Source organism: Cyprinodon tularosa, unplaced genomic scaffold (assembly GCF_016077235.1).
Source record: "Cyprinodon tularosa strain WSP-4 unplaced genomic scaffold, ASM1607723v1 ctg13, whole genome shotgun sequence".
Classification (NCBI taxonomy): domain Eukaryota; kingdom Metazoa; phylum Chordata; class Actinopteri; order Cyprinodontiformes; family Cyprinodontidae; genus Cyprinodon; species Cyprinodon tularosa.
In genome coordinates, this window is record NW_024038114.1 from 162,501 (window position 1) to 178,652 (window position 16,152).

General features: G+C 37.2%; 1 protein-coding gene across 9 annotated transcripts in view; it reads right to left on the reverse strand.

Moving 5' to 3' along the window:
- Positions 1 to 16,152, reverse strand: part of LOC119777999 (sodium bicarbonate cotransporter 3-like) — a 60,151-nt gene that overhangs the window by 26,200 nt on the left and 17,799 nt on the right. For 6 of the 9 annotated variants that reach the window (XM_038277008.1, XM_038277014.1, XM_038277005.1 and 3 more), the window contains exons 2-7: positions 11,463 to 11,544; positions 8,820 to 8,969; positions 6,106 to 6,244; positions 5,355 to 5,515; positions 3,618 to 3,806; positions 246 to 629 (exon numbers count right to left, since the gene is read on the reverse strand). In XM_038277008.1, coding sequence (XP_038132936.1) covers positions 246 to 629; positions 3,618 to 3,806; positions 5,355 to 5,515; positions 6,106 to 6,244; positions 8,820 to 8,969; positions 11,463 to 11,544 — 1,105 coding nt within the window. The remainder of the gene's footprint in view (positions 1 to 245; positions 630 to 3,617; positions 3,807 to 5,354; positions 5,516 to 6,105; positions 6,245 to 8,819; positions 8,970 to 11,462; positions 11,545 to 16,152) is intronic. The other 3 variants (XM_038277011.1, XM_038277010.1, XM_038277009.1) reach the window with 2 other exon arrangements.

Genomic DNA, 16,152 nt, shown 5'->3' on the forward strand with positions numbered 1-16,152 from the left:
TAAAAAGCTTATTCAAACAGTCATAGAAACAGGATAAACTAATCAATGGTGCAAAAATAAGCAAAGTATCTAAAAAAAAAATTATTGGATAACATCCAGTCTTAGAAAGACAGCCTTGCAGTGCGTTGTTGATGAAATGGTTGCAGGTTTGAAAGGTAAAAAACAGGGAAACAGGGCTTTCATGCTTGTGCTAGTGTTCTCTGTTCAAGCTGTGACTCACACTGGCAGGCTACACAGATATTTGCCTTCTAAGGGCAGCAGCTCATGGATCTGGGATGTTGAGGATGTTTGCCGGGTGAGCTGTGGAGATACTGCGTCCTCCTCTGCAGAATATGCCGGCTCTTCATCCTCGGGAGGAGACACAACCACCTCCGGGATGCCTTGAGGGCCAGGGCCCGTGCAACGGGTTTGTGACAGGCTTAGATTGGAGCGGCGAAAAGATGAAGGGGTGTTTTGAGGGGTGCTGAAGGGAGAGGGGCCAGAAGACAGCCCAGTGTTGGAAGAGGAGGACGGCAGGAGGTGGTTGAGTAGAACGGAGACTCTTGACTCCTGTCTCTGGGACAGGTTGGAGACGGAGGAGGCTGACCCTGGCTTGTGGAGAGAGAGGCGTGAGGATGAAAGGCCCTCTCCTAACAGAGGAGACAATGGCAAAAAAGTAGGGGAGAAGGAAAATATAGAAGGAGGGTAAGGAGAGGATAATGGAATAAGAGATGGAACAGAGAGGAAAACAATATGAGGCTGATGTACACTACAGAGATGGCACCTCAAGGAAACAAAGTGAGAAGGAATGCGAAGCCAGAGCATTGCAAAAGGTGCAACTGGAAAGTGTGGTGCTTGCATAAATGTGTGCTGAAAGGATAGTTGTGTAGAGCAGGCTCTTAGAATGAAACAAAGGGATGTTAGAAGGTCTGCAAAGAAACATTACAGTAAACTATCAACCAGAGAGATGCACCGAGAAACCAGCTGGGGATGAGAAATCCACTCTTTTCTGATTTTTGGCAATGACCAGAGAATAGCTGGCCAGAAACTTTAATATTTGATAGTTGTTTAATAACTAAACACATTTATTTAATACTTCAATACTACCATGCCAAAAGGTTCACAACAACAATCTTCGTGTGAACTTTGTAACTGAGTGAAGGAGACCTGGGGGAAAACACTTACTGAGAGTGGTCAAGGGCTTCTCTTCAAGAGCTATGAGCTAGTTAGTGCCATTAAGCCGGGCATGCACTGTACGATTTCTTACCCTTTTCGGGCCGATTCTCCAGTCGTGCGAGAATTCTTCGATCCGGCCAACTTTCAGCCTGATCGTGCGCCATCTACTCTACAGGGGGTAACAAGGGGCAATCAGCCTCTCACAACCAACACCCGATTAGGAATAGTGAGGTCGGGAGAAAATCAAACATGTTTGAAATTCAGTCGGCCATCGTGGGCAAATCGCTCAGTGGGCATACGCAAACAAGGACTCCTCTTCTTCTTCTTCTCAGACAAAAACACAGAAGCATGGCGGGTGCAAATGGAGTTCTTACTGTAAAATTGACGGACAGTAGTAGGCTACTACTGTCCAAACGTGGCTACTACTAGTAGCCACGTTTGTTCAGCCATGTCTTTGTCCAAATACGTCGTCGCCTTTTCTTTTTAGGGCTTTTAGCACAAAATTCAAAAAATTCCAAAAATTGCCAAGGCAGCATGTTTCACTCTAGTGAGCTTCATATTCCTCTTCTAGATGTTTGGCTTCTGGATAAATGAGTCCGAGTAGTGCCATCTCACTGCGGAGCTGAGTCCGACGTTGTTTTTAGACGTACAGTGTGAGCAGGTAGATCACACTGTACGTCTGCACAGTGTGAGAACATATATCATCATGAGCTGTGAACTCATACTGTACAACGAAACCCTATGTATTCCCGGGTTTAGCAGATATGTCTCAAATGTGCTGAGACCTTGATAATGGACTCAAACAGCAGATACTGTTTTATAATGCTAAGTTTACACCGGTCACACTTTGGGCAGCAAAAAAGCTTCTTATGCTTCATTTTTGAAGCTTGCACACATTAAGGTCAGAGGTGCGTCAAGAGCACCCTTGATGCTCCTGAAGCACTTCCTGTAAAGTGTGTCCAGATATGTCTGATGCTTCTGAGGCTCCTGTGTTCAATAGCAGAGAGCAGTTTTGGTGTATTTGCTTTGAGAAGTTGGTAAAAAGTGGTTTAATATATATGTAAGCGAAAGAGTCCACCTCAAAACATTGTCTGTGCAGTAAATTCATCAATATTATGCCTTATAATGTTATTTTGACGGTGTACCATCACTGGGAATTCCCAGCAGCAGCTCGGGGGATTCCCCTACTATTTGTCTGAATTAGAGTTTTTCAGGTATGTGGTAAACTGCGGGCACCAGAATAATAAAAGCGAACATCTTTTGCCAGCAGGATTTGACATTTAAGGTAATTTAGGCCTTAATAAACTGTTTCAGAGGAGTAATCATAGCGTCTGTCTCCCTGCCAGCCTGCTCAGACACTCAGAGGCTCCTGAGGATGCTGCTTTGGCTGCTCAGATGCGTCAAGAACTGCTGCTCCTGCTGCTCTAGATTCACTGCAGGACCTTTTGATGCACCTTAATTCACATCAACCGTTGACTTTGCATGTAAACCAGCTGCTTCTGCTGCATCAATCACGTGAGGTGTCAAGGTAGCATTAGATACAGCATCTAAACACAGACATGTCCAAAAGGATACCAAACCCAGATGGAGTAAATTGGTTGAATTAAAGTAACCAAGGTGTCTGACACTGATGATGTCTTTTACACTTGAAAGGGAGTTCTTCCTAATAACAGAAATAAGTAATGACCACTCTCAGCAGGAAGGTTAGAAATGTGTAATGATATCTTATGTTATAGTTTTTAAGAAAAAAAAACGAATATTTTAAGATGTCAAACTCAGCTGGAAATATCAGCAGAAATATCTGCTGGTCGGTGCATCTCTATTCTTAATGTATCAGTCAAGCTCTGTGACTGAGATATAGGCAACACTGAGTTAATAAAGGCTTGCATGCTAGAGAGGATGAGTTAACAGGATGTCCGTGCACAGTAAGCAATAAAGTGCTCTCCCACACACAGGCCATTTATTAATGCCAAAAGATGCATGTTTATTTGCTCAAACACCTTTCACACAGCAACCAATGCCATTACCAAACTTTAATGGAACATATATAACTCTCAACTTTCAAGATTATATGAAATGCAAGTTAAGTGAAAACTTCAGGCAGAGCAGTGAAGCATCTCACTCAATATTAAAACTCCAAGCTCATCAATCAACAAACCACAAATATACACCATGTGTGGTCGTGCAAAAAGCATAATAACTAGAATAACACCTCGAAGATAAAAATAAAAAAGTAAGTTAAACCCTGAAGACAGGCCAGCCATACAGGTTAGCACAAATTTTAGCACCCAAATTTCTCTTCCACTCAGGGGACTGACATTTCATTTCTAAAATTTACTCACTTTTACCATCCACCTCCTATGCTGGCAGTGAGGGATTTGAACAGTGGACTTTTAAGTACAGTTCCCCAGTGGTTGAATATATGGAAGAGCAAGAAATGTGAGTGCGCAGCAGGATCTCACCGTTTCTTTCAAGCAAGAGTGGGTCAGAGTGTTTCTTGCCTATGTCAGCAATGGAGCGCACCAGAGGGATGCGATTGCTGAGCTTCCTCTCATTCTGATGGTGGTGTTTCTTCAACATTGCTTCCCGGACCTTGTCGCACAGGTCCTCTTTCAACTGCCCAGATGCCACCATGTTGTCTATGACCATGTCTGGAATATGAAGGATTATACAATATAAACACCACAGTTTTGGTATAAAAGACTGGTCATACAGCAAACAACTTCATTAAACCTTAAAAAGAAGAGCGAGGTGCAGGAAACTACAAAATTCTGTGTTTTCTATGACTGTCACAAGGTCATAATCATAAATGCAACCTCAAATACATACCGTCATGAAAAAAAATAATAACTCACTCTGTTAAAAAGAAAAATGTGATCAAATCATTATTTTCATGACTATATATAAAAGCTTCAGGCATTATTTCTGTTGGATTGACAGTTATTAAGCATTCTCCATGCATTTTAAAAAATAAAATAAACTTATTAGTAAGGTTAGGAATTTTCCAAGGAAATAACTTCTATAATGGGTTATGACTTCAGACTCTCAGGACCATTTAGACCAAAAATCAAACAGCAGTTTGAAACCCCTCTTGATTTATGTATCGGTATGTTGTTTCCCTAATTGGTGAAAGGTTTATTGTGATTGTTATCAATTCTTCAACTTAAATCAACAGCTAGAGGGATGAAACTTGGACAGAAGTACGTTTTCCAAGTGTACAGCTCACTTTAAGTTAAAATTAATGACAGTTGTTCACAATGTTTACATTCCTGCTCACTGCCACGAGGAAAGCACATTTGTAAAAGCAGCACAGACAGTAAGGGGGCTTAATGTCCCTGCTAAGAGCATCCCAGAAACCTGTTGATGACAACCAAAATCAGGTGTATATATTTTACACTTATATTTTACACTTAAATGTTTAGAAACACTTTAGCAGTAAATTCAAATTCATTATTTTAATTTTTATGTTAATTCCTAGACCTTTCAATTCTCAAAAAAAAAAAGATAAAACCCTAAAGATCGACGCTGTTTATTTGATCCAGTGGAGCGAGGACTGTTCAGACTCCTGTACTGTAGAAACCAAACAACTACAGGAAAGCATGGTGCAGCATTAGAGAGGCAGTAGCTCTTGCAAACATTAGGCTGTACAATTGCACCTCTAGAACAAAGAATACATCGACCAAATGTTGGTCAGTATATTCTTGACGACCAAACTGTTTAGAATTTCAACAAAGAGGAGACGGTTTGAAAGAGGGTTGAAAGAAGCCATCTTTGTTAAAATGAAAAAGCAAGCACTGAACAGAGTGGGAGGATTGTGGTTTCATCTTCCAAGCATCAACATTTCTGTCATGGAACTCATTCCAAACAAATTACATAAGCACTCATCATGATTCAAATGGCCTAAGTTCTCTCAGCGCTTCATCTATAGATTGTTCTAGTGCCAGCCCTCAGGATTGACAAAGAATCCTAGATAGGTGTTGAAGTGTCTTCAGAAAACTGAGCAAAGTCCAGTTGCCTTTTATTTAAGCCTGTTTGGTGGTTGTAAAACTCTAAATTAATTTAAAAAAAATCATACCCATGGTGAGTTTATGTAATCTTTGTGTTTGCCCCAAATCTTTGTGTATATTTCACACTGATAGTAATAATCTGGTCTCCTATTGGCTAAAGAGAGGGATTTTTGTGAGTTGTGTGCAATTTACCTGCTATTTCCTCAATACTGTTGGCTCTCATATCCAGCATGACTGTGCCGTTTAGTATGCAGCTGCGTAGTTCAAATAAGCTGTGTAGCGATAATGTGGCCACGTAGGGCTTACTCCATCTCTCTCCACCGTCTTCCACATCCTCTTCAAATTTCAACCATCTGACACAGACAGAAAGAATGTTTTACATGTAGGACAGAAAAGGGAGCTGGATTTGAAACATACTAATTAGTCTACAGTGTTCTTGTCACAGCTAACTACATATTTTAGCTTTGACAGACTCCATTTGAGAGAACGCAGTCTAAAAGAAGCAGAGCAAACTGGATGACTCATACTCCAAATCTGTCACTAATTCAACACGTGTCTGTGTTGGAAAACAATCTCTAAGATGCCAGACAAGGAAAGTCACTAATTCCAATTCCAACTCCCAGAGGTTTGGAAAAGCAAACCTACGACCTGAAGCTGAGCCTGAGCTTTGCAGTAATCTAGGGAAGAAAACTGAGGAATAAGAACTCTTAATATGAAATAGAGTTCATTTATAATGAATTGAAAATACTTCAAGTTTTGTATTACATTAAGTTGAGCAGCTTCGAACCAAAATTTTTTAGCAAACCTCATTAAATTACAAAGAAAACAAAAACAAATGTTCATAAAGCCAACAGATGAATATGTAACAACAGATGTCCTTTTACATTTCTTTAATTAATGGTGGGAGTCCTTAACCTATACATGCTTATATTGTTATTGTTACCTGGCAGTCTCTCTCCACTCAGTTGCCCCACCATGCCTAGAGGACAGCTCGTCCAGCTCAGTGAAGAGGTCATGTGGGATGTGTTCAAGGTCGTCATCTTCTGTTCCTAGAATGAACTGGACCCTCTGTGAAGGAGTATCTGGAGACAGTAAGATTCATACTTATTACGACAAGAAGCAATATCAATACGATCAAGAAAATCTCATAAATGTAGTCAAGATAACAAACATAACTTGTTTAATTGTGTTTCATCAAATATGCACCATATATGTGTATTGTGCTTTTCCTGAAAGACATCTGTTTGTAAGGGGTGTGGTGTTTTCAGTCACAAGCACCAGCAGCTCACCATTTGGCCGTGCTCCTAGCCAGCATTTAGCCACCATGCTAAATCAGATACCCAACATCTTAGACACTAACCTACTGTAGCTCTTTAATTTCACAAACTGTTAACCAGTCTGTAAGATTCTATTAATCAGTCTGTCCCTAAACACTGACCGCTCCAGTTATACAACTAGAGTCAGGTTAGAGCCGAGTCATGGCTTCCAACTGATTAACCCACTGCTTTGTCTGTGAATCAGATGATGAAGCTAGTTAAGTGGGTTTGAAGCTATTTTAGCTTTGCCAAACAGGCTCAAAGTCTCGCTTAAAGGTATAGTGTTTTTTTCGTACATTTTTTAAAAGACCCGCCCTCTCCACTAAAAGAAAAAAAATTCACATGAACAACCCTATAGCCGCTCCTGAGACGGAACGGCAATTAAACGCGTGCGAGAGCATGCATGAGCCCATTTGTCCTTGGGCTCTTTTTAAAAGTTGCTGTTTGCATCGCTGATACAAGCTTACTTTTTAAAAGAAAATCTGCAATTTGTCCACTATGTCAGACTCAGCACCGATAAATGAAAATAGGGACAAGCACATAGGTTGGCCTTACGTAAACATATCTCCAGAATGACTGACAATTAGGAGGACCACTTATTTTGATAATCCACAAAAAAATAACATCCTCCACTATGTCTTTAAGATGAGGAATCGAGAACAATATATGGGTGATGTTATGATGTCTTGATCCATAGTACATAAGTGAATTTTGTATAAAGGACAAGGATTGTTTTATTAATAAAAATACCTTTCCATTATTCGACCTGAATCGAGCAGTGAATGGAGCACAGCATAAGTAGCCAGTTTACATACACTGAACAAACAAACACCAACATTTCTCATACACACCCAGTCAGGCCAAAAATCAGTAGCGGTATATGTGCCACTCTTTGAAAACTGAGGTGCTAGTCAAATGAAGATTGTTTTGCACTTCAGAGAAATTTTAACTATTTTACTGGCATATTACTTGTTGCTTTTGAAGATTTACAGCTCTGGACAGCTGAGAAAAAAAAAGAAACTTGCCGCCACTTTCCAAACGAGATGCTTACACACATAACTTAAAATGCCAGGACCATATATTTGTACTTTATAAGCACTTTTGTGGAATAATCTACTTTTTTCTGCCATGTTTAACAGTTACTGGGCAGCATATTTTTTGGTATTGCAGTACAATGTATGTGAACATTGTAAACAATTTTGAGCTGTTTTATTCCCATGGATTCAACCTAATCTTGTCCCAAATACTTCCCCTGCCATGTAATCCCCTTCCCTTGGAATAGTTAGCTGTAAACTAGGTAAATGAGAAATCTTAAACTCTGTACATCATGATATTATTCCAAACAATGATGATTATTATGGGTAATGTGAAATCCTTTGCAAAAAAGAAGAACACCAAGTCCTAGCAAGGATCAGGCCAGAATAATGGCAATGCACTATTATGTGTTTTACTAAAGCATCGCTGCAGGACAATATCCCTGACTTCGGGGTCTCTCTTTCAGGCTTTCGGACCATGATTTAAAGAAGCAGAGATATTTAAAGAAGGCTGAAAAACTCAAGGAAGTCCATGATCAGATCAGATGCAAGACAGACTGATACAGGTGATCCTTCCTGCCCAGTTATCAACATCTACAACAACTCATTACCAAAAGAGCTGATGAGTTACTTCAACATTTAGTTTCCCTTTGGGATTAATAAAGTGTTTCTATTGTATTGATTTTGAATTTAATTTAGTCCTGTTAAAGAAATAACTATATAAAAAAAGAAGGACATTTTCTGTGAATGAATCATGCTGCACATTTGGACTCTGAGAGGTGAGTGGGTGGTTCTTCACTGTAGCCATGAGCCCACTTGTATTTCTTCTGCCTTGCAATTGATTTGTATGAGTACCCCATGCATGAAGCTTTCTTCCTCCTACTTTATCTTACTGCCAACTGTGCAAGGTGACAAGATAAATATGGCTAATCTTTCAACAAAATGACCAGACATTAATAGAAAAAGATCTTTGAGAAATGTCATATTTATGTATTATTAACATAAGTTATATATTATTTACTAAAAGTTTGTTTAAAAACCTGATCAACAAAAGAAATTAACCTATAGATAGATAACTTCATTTAGACTTATATTAATAATATATAAATTGATAATATTTTATAAAAAAACAACAACAAAAAAACGCTTAATTCTGGATTTTGTGTTTGGTGATTTATATTGGCAAGAAAGGTAAACAAAAAAGTTATTTGAATCTGTAGCAAATCTAACAGTAGTATAGCTTTTAGTATAAAAAAGCAAAGGATTTACTGTTGATTGGTGTACTGAAAAAAAAAATAGAGTCAAACCATAACTAGGTGAATCTCTTCCATCCTCCTTTCCTTCCTCAGGTTCTTTGTCCTTCTTCTTTCGATGATGCCTGCGTTCTCTGTGGCGGTGCCTCCGTTTGCTCTCTCTTCCAAGTGGAACATGGACCCCAACGTACACTGCTCTGTGACCTAGGACAGAAAAGGCCGTTTATCTAAAAAAGTTCTCTCAAACACTACCAACTTTGTTTTGGGGCTACTCTGATCTTTTTTTTTTGTATTGTCAAAACCCTTGTCAAATGTCTGATAAGCACCTTAGGTAACTTGACTTACCATCTCTTTCAAGAGCATTTTCTTAGAAACATTCACTGAATAAAAACATAAAATACTAACTAGTTCAACATTACAAACTGAGCACATTAACTTTAACTTTTAGAATTCTGAAAATGCCAAACTACATAAAAGACTAATTTAGTGTCACGATTGCAAGAAATGGCACTAAAATCACAGATCACTTTACACAAAAAACTGAGGAAGAATCACTTTCCATTTCTTTGGAAATTTTGACTTAATCAACTGAAGGAAACCAGAGAACAACATTAAGCTTTTTCTCTTCTAATTATTTTTTTCCAGTGTTTTGTCTGCTTCCCCTCATTATTGTTCCTGCCACAAAGGACTTGCCTCCCAAAATAAAAAAGGCCTATTTTTACCCAACACAAGCTGCTGATACTCATCCTTTATAGATGAGTCATCTCTTTGTTTTGAGGGAAACCCCATGAGAAGTGACACCAACATATAGCATGTAGAAAAAAAACAAAAACAAAGAAGATATGATAATGATGAAAACCACAATGGACTAGAGAAATGTAGATAATGTCATTGTGAAATTTAATTTTCTCCTACACTACATAGAAAAGACCTAAGAAATGTTATTATTTCTACAGAAATTAAAGAAATTGAATTAAAAGTTAACAAAATTAGCGATATGCTGAGAATACAATGCTACTTTAAACCATAAATGACACTGGGTGTGTTAGCAAGGCATTAGAAAACTGGGTGTGAACCCTTCACATTTACCAGGAAATCCCATGTTTACGTACTGTAATGACTTCTGATCAGCTCTTACTTTGTTAATGAAATTATATAAGTAATATGTGTTTTTTTTTGTACAACATTCTAATGTCAACAGGATATTGGAGCAATTAGTTTCCATATGGATAGTAGGGGTGTGCAAAATAATCGTGATGATGATGCACCGTGATTCTAATTTTCGTGATCTACTGCATAGATTCTTGATGTCAAGAATCGATTATTAATTTAAAAAAATGAATAAATAAAATTGCATGAATGGTTGGCGAACATCAGCCAAAAACAAGTGTAATACAACTTCCAGTCCAGTAGATGTCACTGCAAATGTGTTGACGCACGCTGCCTTGTGTCACAAGCATTTCCGGCCGTGGGATACTGTGCCGAGTCATTCAAAAACAAAACATGGAGGAGAAAATACTGCAATGCATCGCAATAATTCAAGTATCGTGATGCATCGTGATAGAATCGCATCGTGGCCTGTGAATCGTGATTCGAATCGAATCGTGACTTCTTTGGCAATACCCACCGCTAATGGATAGGAATACATATCTGATGATTCATTTTCTTCCAATGTTTAGTAGTTTTAAGACTGATGAGAGAAATAAGAAACAACTCTAAATCCCTTTTCCTATTTAGTTTATGTCTGCTTTCAATACTGTTAAACAATGTCCACTTCCTTTTCAGTTATGAAACATGGTAAGACTTTGAGTAAATATCTAATTGTTTTCTAAAGGCTAAATTATGCCTGAATAGGGATGAATATTGTTTTATAAGACATAGACTACAAGCTTAAAATACAACAAAACATGTAGATGTAGAAAACACACTATTGCATTCAACATTTTTAAAGCCTCTCTGTAGTATCCAAGAGTGACTGTAATTTCTTTCCAAGGGGTTTTCTACAATCTTATGATTGTGGTGATATTTAAGAGCCAAATCAAAAAATGTCTTTAAATGCTGATATTTGTATACCCTCGTCATAAGGAGCACGTAACAAAAAAAATTTTGTTGGTGCACGTTGCGTAACTTCAGGCCGTGCGGACACCACGCAGAGGGGCATGTGTGCTTAACTGATGTATCTTGGCCATACGGACCTCAAGTTTCATTCCCCTCACCATGCTGAATGCTGGATTGGGTTGAGTCCTGCACTGATTCAAATTTTTCTAATAACTTCTGACCATTTGGGGGCACCTATCGATCCTGTTTTCAACATAAAACTTTCAGCCCAATATGGTCAGAAGACTGTTAGAAAGTGGGGGGAAAAAAACGTTAAAGATAAAAAGTGACTAATGATGATCCTTTATATCCTTTACCCAAATATACATACAAAATGAGGGAGTACTATAAAACTCACAGAAAAAAAGTACTACCCCAGAGATAATAAATAAATACTAAATAAACACTATTACACGTTGACAGTTGAATGCAAACAAGTAGCAGATTTTCAGTCATTAAAGGACTTGTAAGGATTTTTTAATCATTGGAAATATTCATATGCCCAAATTTTGTTTGAAATTATTTCAGTAAATGGTATGTACGTAAATATAATGTCTGAACATACTGAAAGTATTCTTTGGTTAATGGGATTGTACTTACTTTCCAAATCATCTGTCTCATAGTTTGAAAGAGTTGAGAAGCTGGTCTTTCCATGGTCAACTATTGCCTCTTCATCCAAACCCTGGAAACAATAACAACATACAAAAGAAAAGAAGATATATGTCATGGAATACATTTATTGAGCCTTTCAGTTTTCAAATAGCTTTTGAAGAGGAATAGAAAAAGTTGATAGGTTTAATTAGATGTCCAAGAAAGGCAGCTATTATTAAAATACAGTCCAAAACATTGTTGATGTTTGCATGTGACCATTTTGATCAATTCCAAATGTTGCATATTGAAACTGACGTACAATTTTGAAATAAATTAGCCCTAAACATCATATACAGCATAATGCAGCAGGCTTAGTTTTTATGAGAGCTTATTTATAGGTTATGTTCCACAAACAAATTAGTCTCTATTGACAAAATTGTATTTCTTTTTATGACTCATGTCATAAAGGTTATGTTTCATAGCAACTCAAAGAGGTTCACCACAGCAATTAAAAAGAAACACCTCTTCCAATAATGTCATGAGAACAATAATGCTTTAAGGGCTCAGCTAGCAAGTGATACACCCAGCTGGATTCATAGCAGTAAATATACACAACACTGGAAATCAAATTAAAGAATTCAGATGTAATAAATGACATATTCACACATAAGACACTCACATCCCAAAATGGTGGTACTGATTTGAAGCCAAAAAGAGGCATTCATTAAAAGCATAAAAAAGAAACTTAGATAGAGTGGCATAAATCATAACATTTTTAGCAAATAGCAAACTTGTTATAAAGCCAAAGTCTGTTAGATATAACACCCCCCAGATTCTTTCAACTACATGACTGGGTAAATCAGACTGGAGGGGAAGAAAAGGGGTTTATAGTTCAGGATAAACATGTCTCTAAAATAGAAAATATATATCAGGTATAGAAATACAGTAAAATTAATTTCCAAACGCAAAATTTCTTTCAAAGTCAAACTAGAAAATATCTAGAAAAATTAAAACACAGTTTCTGGAACTATTTGCACCCTAACATCATAAAGCTCCACATATTGGACTATATAGAGAGCAAAGGGATCAGCTTGTCTGCATAGTCAGTGTATCTCAACTAAACGTGAGATTGCAAGATGAGACATGAAAATCTTAAATTAGACAAACATTTTTATTGGACACATAAATACCTTAGAGGGGGTGAGCTAATGTCGACTGCAGCTGCCAGGTTTACACGACTTTATGTTCTAGTTTCCTTTAAACTCTTAGTTAGCACATAATTCTAGATAATAATAATATAATTTGTTTAAGTTGATTATCTCCAATAAATGTATAAGCCAAAGTCAAATTATATTTTTTTACTCCAGAAAAAAAAGCAGCAGGCAGAAATAAAGCCAACACAATTATAAAATGAAGAATTTGACTGTGTATCACTGCTGCTGAGCACATATGGACACAAAATGTGACCATTGCCTCATATTGGCTGTAAACCTAACCAGGAATAACATAAGGGCCTTTTGTTTTCTCAATGCCAATCACCTCTAGAGACCATGCTTTCATTTGCCTGGAAACCATTTTGCAAATCTTTTCGTTTCACTGCTTTGCTCGCCACTTCTGATGCATCACTGCTGACATTCAATTTTCCCACATTATTTTCCTTGTTCAGCTGTGAATCTTCCATCAATAATGAGTGACATCATCTATCCTTGGATTTATTTGTCCATTCATTAGTTTGTTTGTTTGTTTGATTTACATGATAATAAGTGCTCCTGCTCTTTGTCAGAGCCTTGATAATAAGAAGTCATTTCAGAGAGAAATAATGAAATCAATCAGGCTTTTGTTAGTGGAAATTTGTCCAACTACGGGACAAAATGAAGAGTGACAAAACTATTTCATGAGATTTTAATGACAATTTGTGTTGAAAAAGCTTCTACAGCTCTATAAGCTCTACAATGAGATATGTTATAGATCAACACAAAGTGCTGTATCCTAACAAGATGTTGGCAACACCATGTGACAGCTGTTTTAGGTTGCTGGGTAGTGTTTCTTTCCTTATTGGAAAAAAAATAACTTTGGACCTACCTGACCAGAAACCTTCTACATGTTTGCTTTGTCCTATACAGAAATTAAATAAAATAGGTAGAGATAAGTTTTTCACTTCATAAGAATAAGTTATAAGCTATGTGCTAAAGTGGTTTGTTAGTGGCCTGTTTTCCTAAACATGATTCAATCAGCAAACATCCTCGTAAATGTGATTGTTATGAATCTACATGTTTCAGTCAGGACAATAATGCATTTACTGTTGCACTGTAATAGTTTTTTTTATATACAAGCAAGTAACTTTTTATAACAGTGGATCTAGGAGAACATTTCAAAGCAAAAACCACATGCATGTGTCTAATTAACCCAAATCACCGTAATAAGCCTGTATATCTTATAGTACCTATTCTCTAGCTAATGTCAAGAATTACATTTTATGTGCATGTTGTCCTCAAGGCAGCTTAACCAGCTATAGTAAAAGCCCTTGTTAGATTACTTGGTGCCGTCAACCCCACGTTTCTTGGAACAATCAAAGAACACGTGATGAAACCTGTCACATAGCTTTGTCAAAAATAAACCCCAGTCTATCTACAACTGTCCCTGAAGCAAAAGGCTGGGGAGATTTAGATTGCTTCTGTTGCTCCTCCACAGCTGTGCTTTGTGGGCATAAATGGCTAACATCACTGTGGGAGTTTAGTAGGAGGGAGGAACTAAGAAAAGCAGACATGACTACAGAGGTGGTGACAGAACACAGATGTGTGGAAGGAAACATTTAAAGTCTGGTCTTTAAGTTAAAAAGTTTGTGCATCCAATTAACATACATGTTCTTATACTGACAAACAATGTTGATTCTATAGCATCCAAATCTGAAGCCAAATATTAATGCTATACATAAGAAGATTTACAACCTTTTACAATGTTTCTCACTCTGTGACATCATAGTAAATTGAAACTTTGCTTCCCTGCTTTAAGTCAGTCAGGAGAATATCTAATTTATTTGACAAATCAGTTTTTTTTTTTGTAAAACTTCCTTCTAATCAGAAGTTTACATATCCTATAATCAATTTGCCTTATAATAATTTGAAAGGAAAAACTTCAAACTGTCTTATTTTTTGACATATAGAAATGTAAAAGATAAAAAGCAGCTAAGAAGTATACTGTTGACCTTCACAAGGTACATCTTTGGGTACAAGTTCCAGATGCCTGAAGCTCCAACGATCAAATAATTATTTGAAACTATTACCACCATGCTAACATTCGGAATTATACTGTTTGGAGACGGGTTCTGTCTTGCAGAGTTGACCATGTTTTTATGTAATATGCATTCATGGATACAACAGCAAAAGCAAAATCCTGTGCTGACAGAGCTGAAAAGACACAAGCGGGTATGCTGGGGAAGATTGTCAGTCATCCAGATCATAGTCATTCCAAAATAGTAAAACAAAACACAAAAACAATCAACTGGACTTTGTTTCCAAGTTTGAAGGTGTTTTGCTTCACATCTAGCAAGCTTTTTCAAATCAAAAAGTGCTTACTTCTCCTCGCATGCATGAATCTGAATGCTAGCTGCACCTCTCTACCTTTTTGTGTGGCGGCAAAACCACTTTAATTGCATTACTCCCACCTAAAGGGCTGCAGTGACAAATTTAGTTTATTTCTCGTTAAATGCAACATGACCAAAATTTAGTGCTTCCGCGATGTTAAAAATTACTATATTGCAAATGCAATTACTTTCCCAGCCCTATTGGTCACAAATGGGTCTTCCAAATACACAATGATGCTAATCGTGTGGCTTAGTGAAGATTAATCAATACAGTTTTTTATGGCCGATGCAGATTATCTTGATATCAGTCTAACAGATCTCCTATATATGCTGCCCATATTTTTGAGCAAATTCTTAAAGTATTTATTGCTTTTCTTCCTCCATTCACATGATAAAAATGAAATAATGACAAATGTTATACAAGTCTAAATAAAAAAGAAAAATGTATTAACCAATCACACAAAACAACAATAGATAGCAAATAGACTGTATGCTATCTTAAGGTATTGTTACACAATAATAATTCTCCAACACATGGACGTGTCGGCCGACACTGATACAAGAATAAAAAAGGTAATATTGGCTAATAAATTGGCCGGCCGATATATCGGTCTCTATGGCTTAGAAAAAACAACCTTAGTGTTCTGGAGTGACATCACAAACCTTTTATCCCAACTACACAGATAACTTCTTGCCACACTGAGCAGCTATGGGAGAGCAAGGCAAAATATGGCTGTTACACCACTTACTTTTGGACAAATGTTCAGAGGACTGTTGAGAGACTAGTGAATAGCCAAATAAACTGAGATATGTCTGAAAGTAATTTCTACCAACTACCAAAGTGTATGTAAATGTCTGTATGTGAAAGTTTAATATATTTGTTTAAATAATTCAGGGACAGAGGAGTAACCTTAGTAAACAGAACTCACTTAAATATGAAAATATCTGAATTCTACCCAAGAGCTAAAAACAATGGTTATATGTCTTTTTTACATGCTGTATGTAAATAACTGAATTTTAGATGCTGCATACATATCAACGATAAGTCTAAGTCTTTAATAGGAATAATAAAGGAAAGAGACCACATGACATCAGATTGATCTGTCTCAGTTTTAA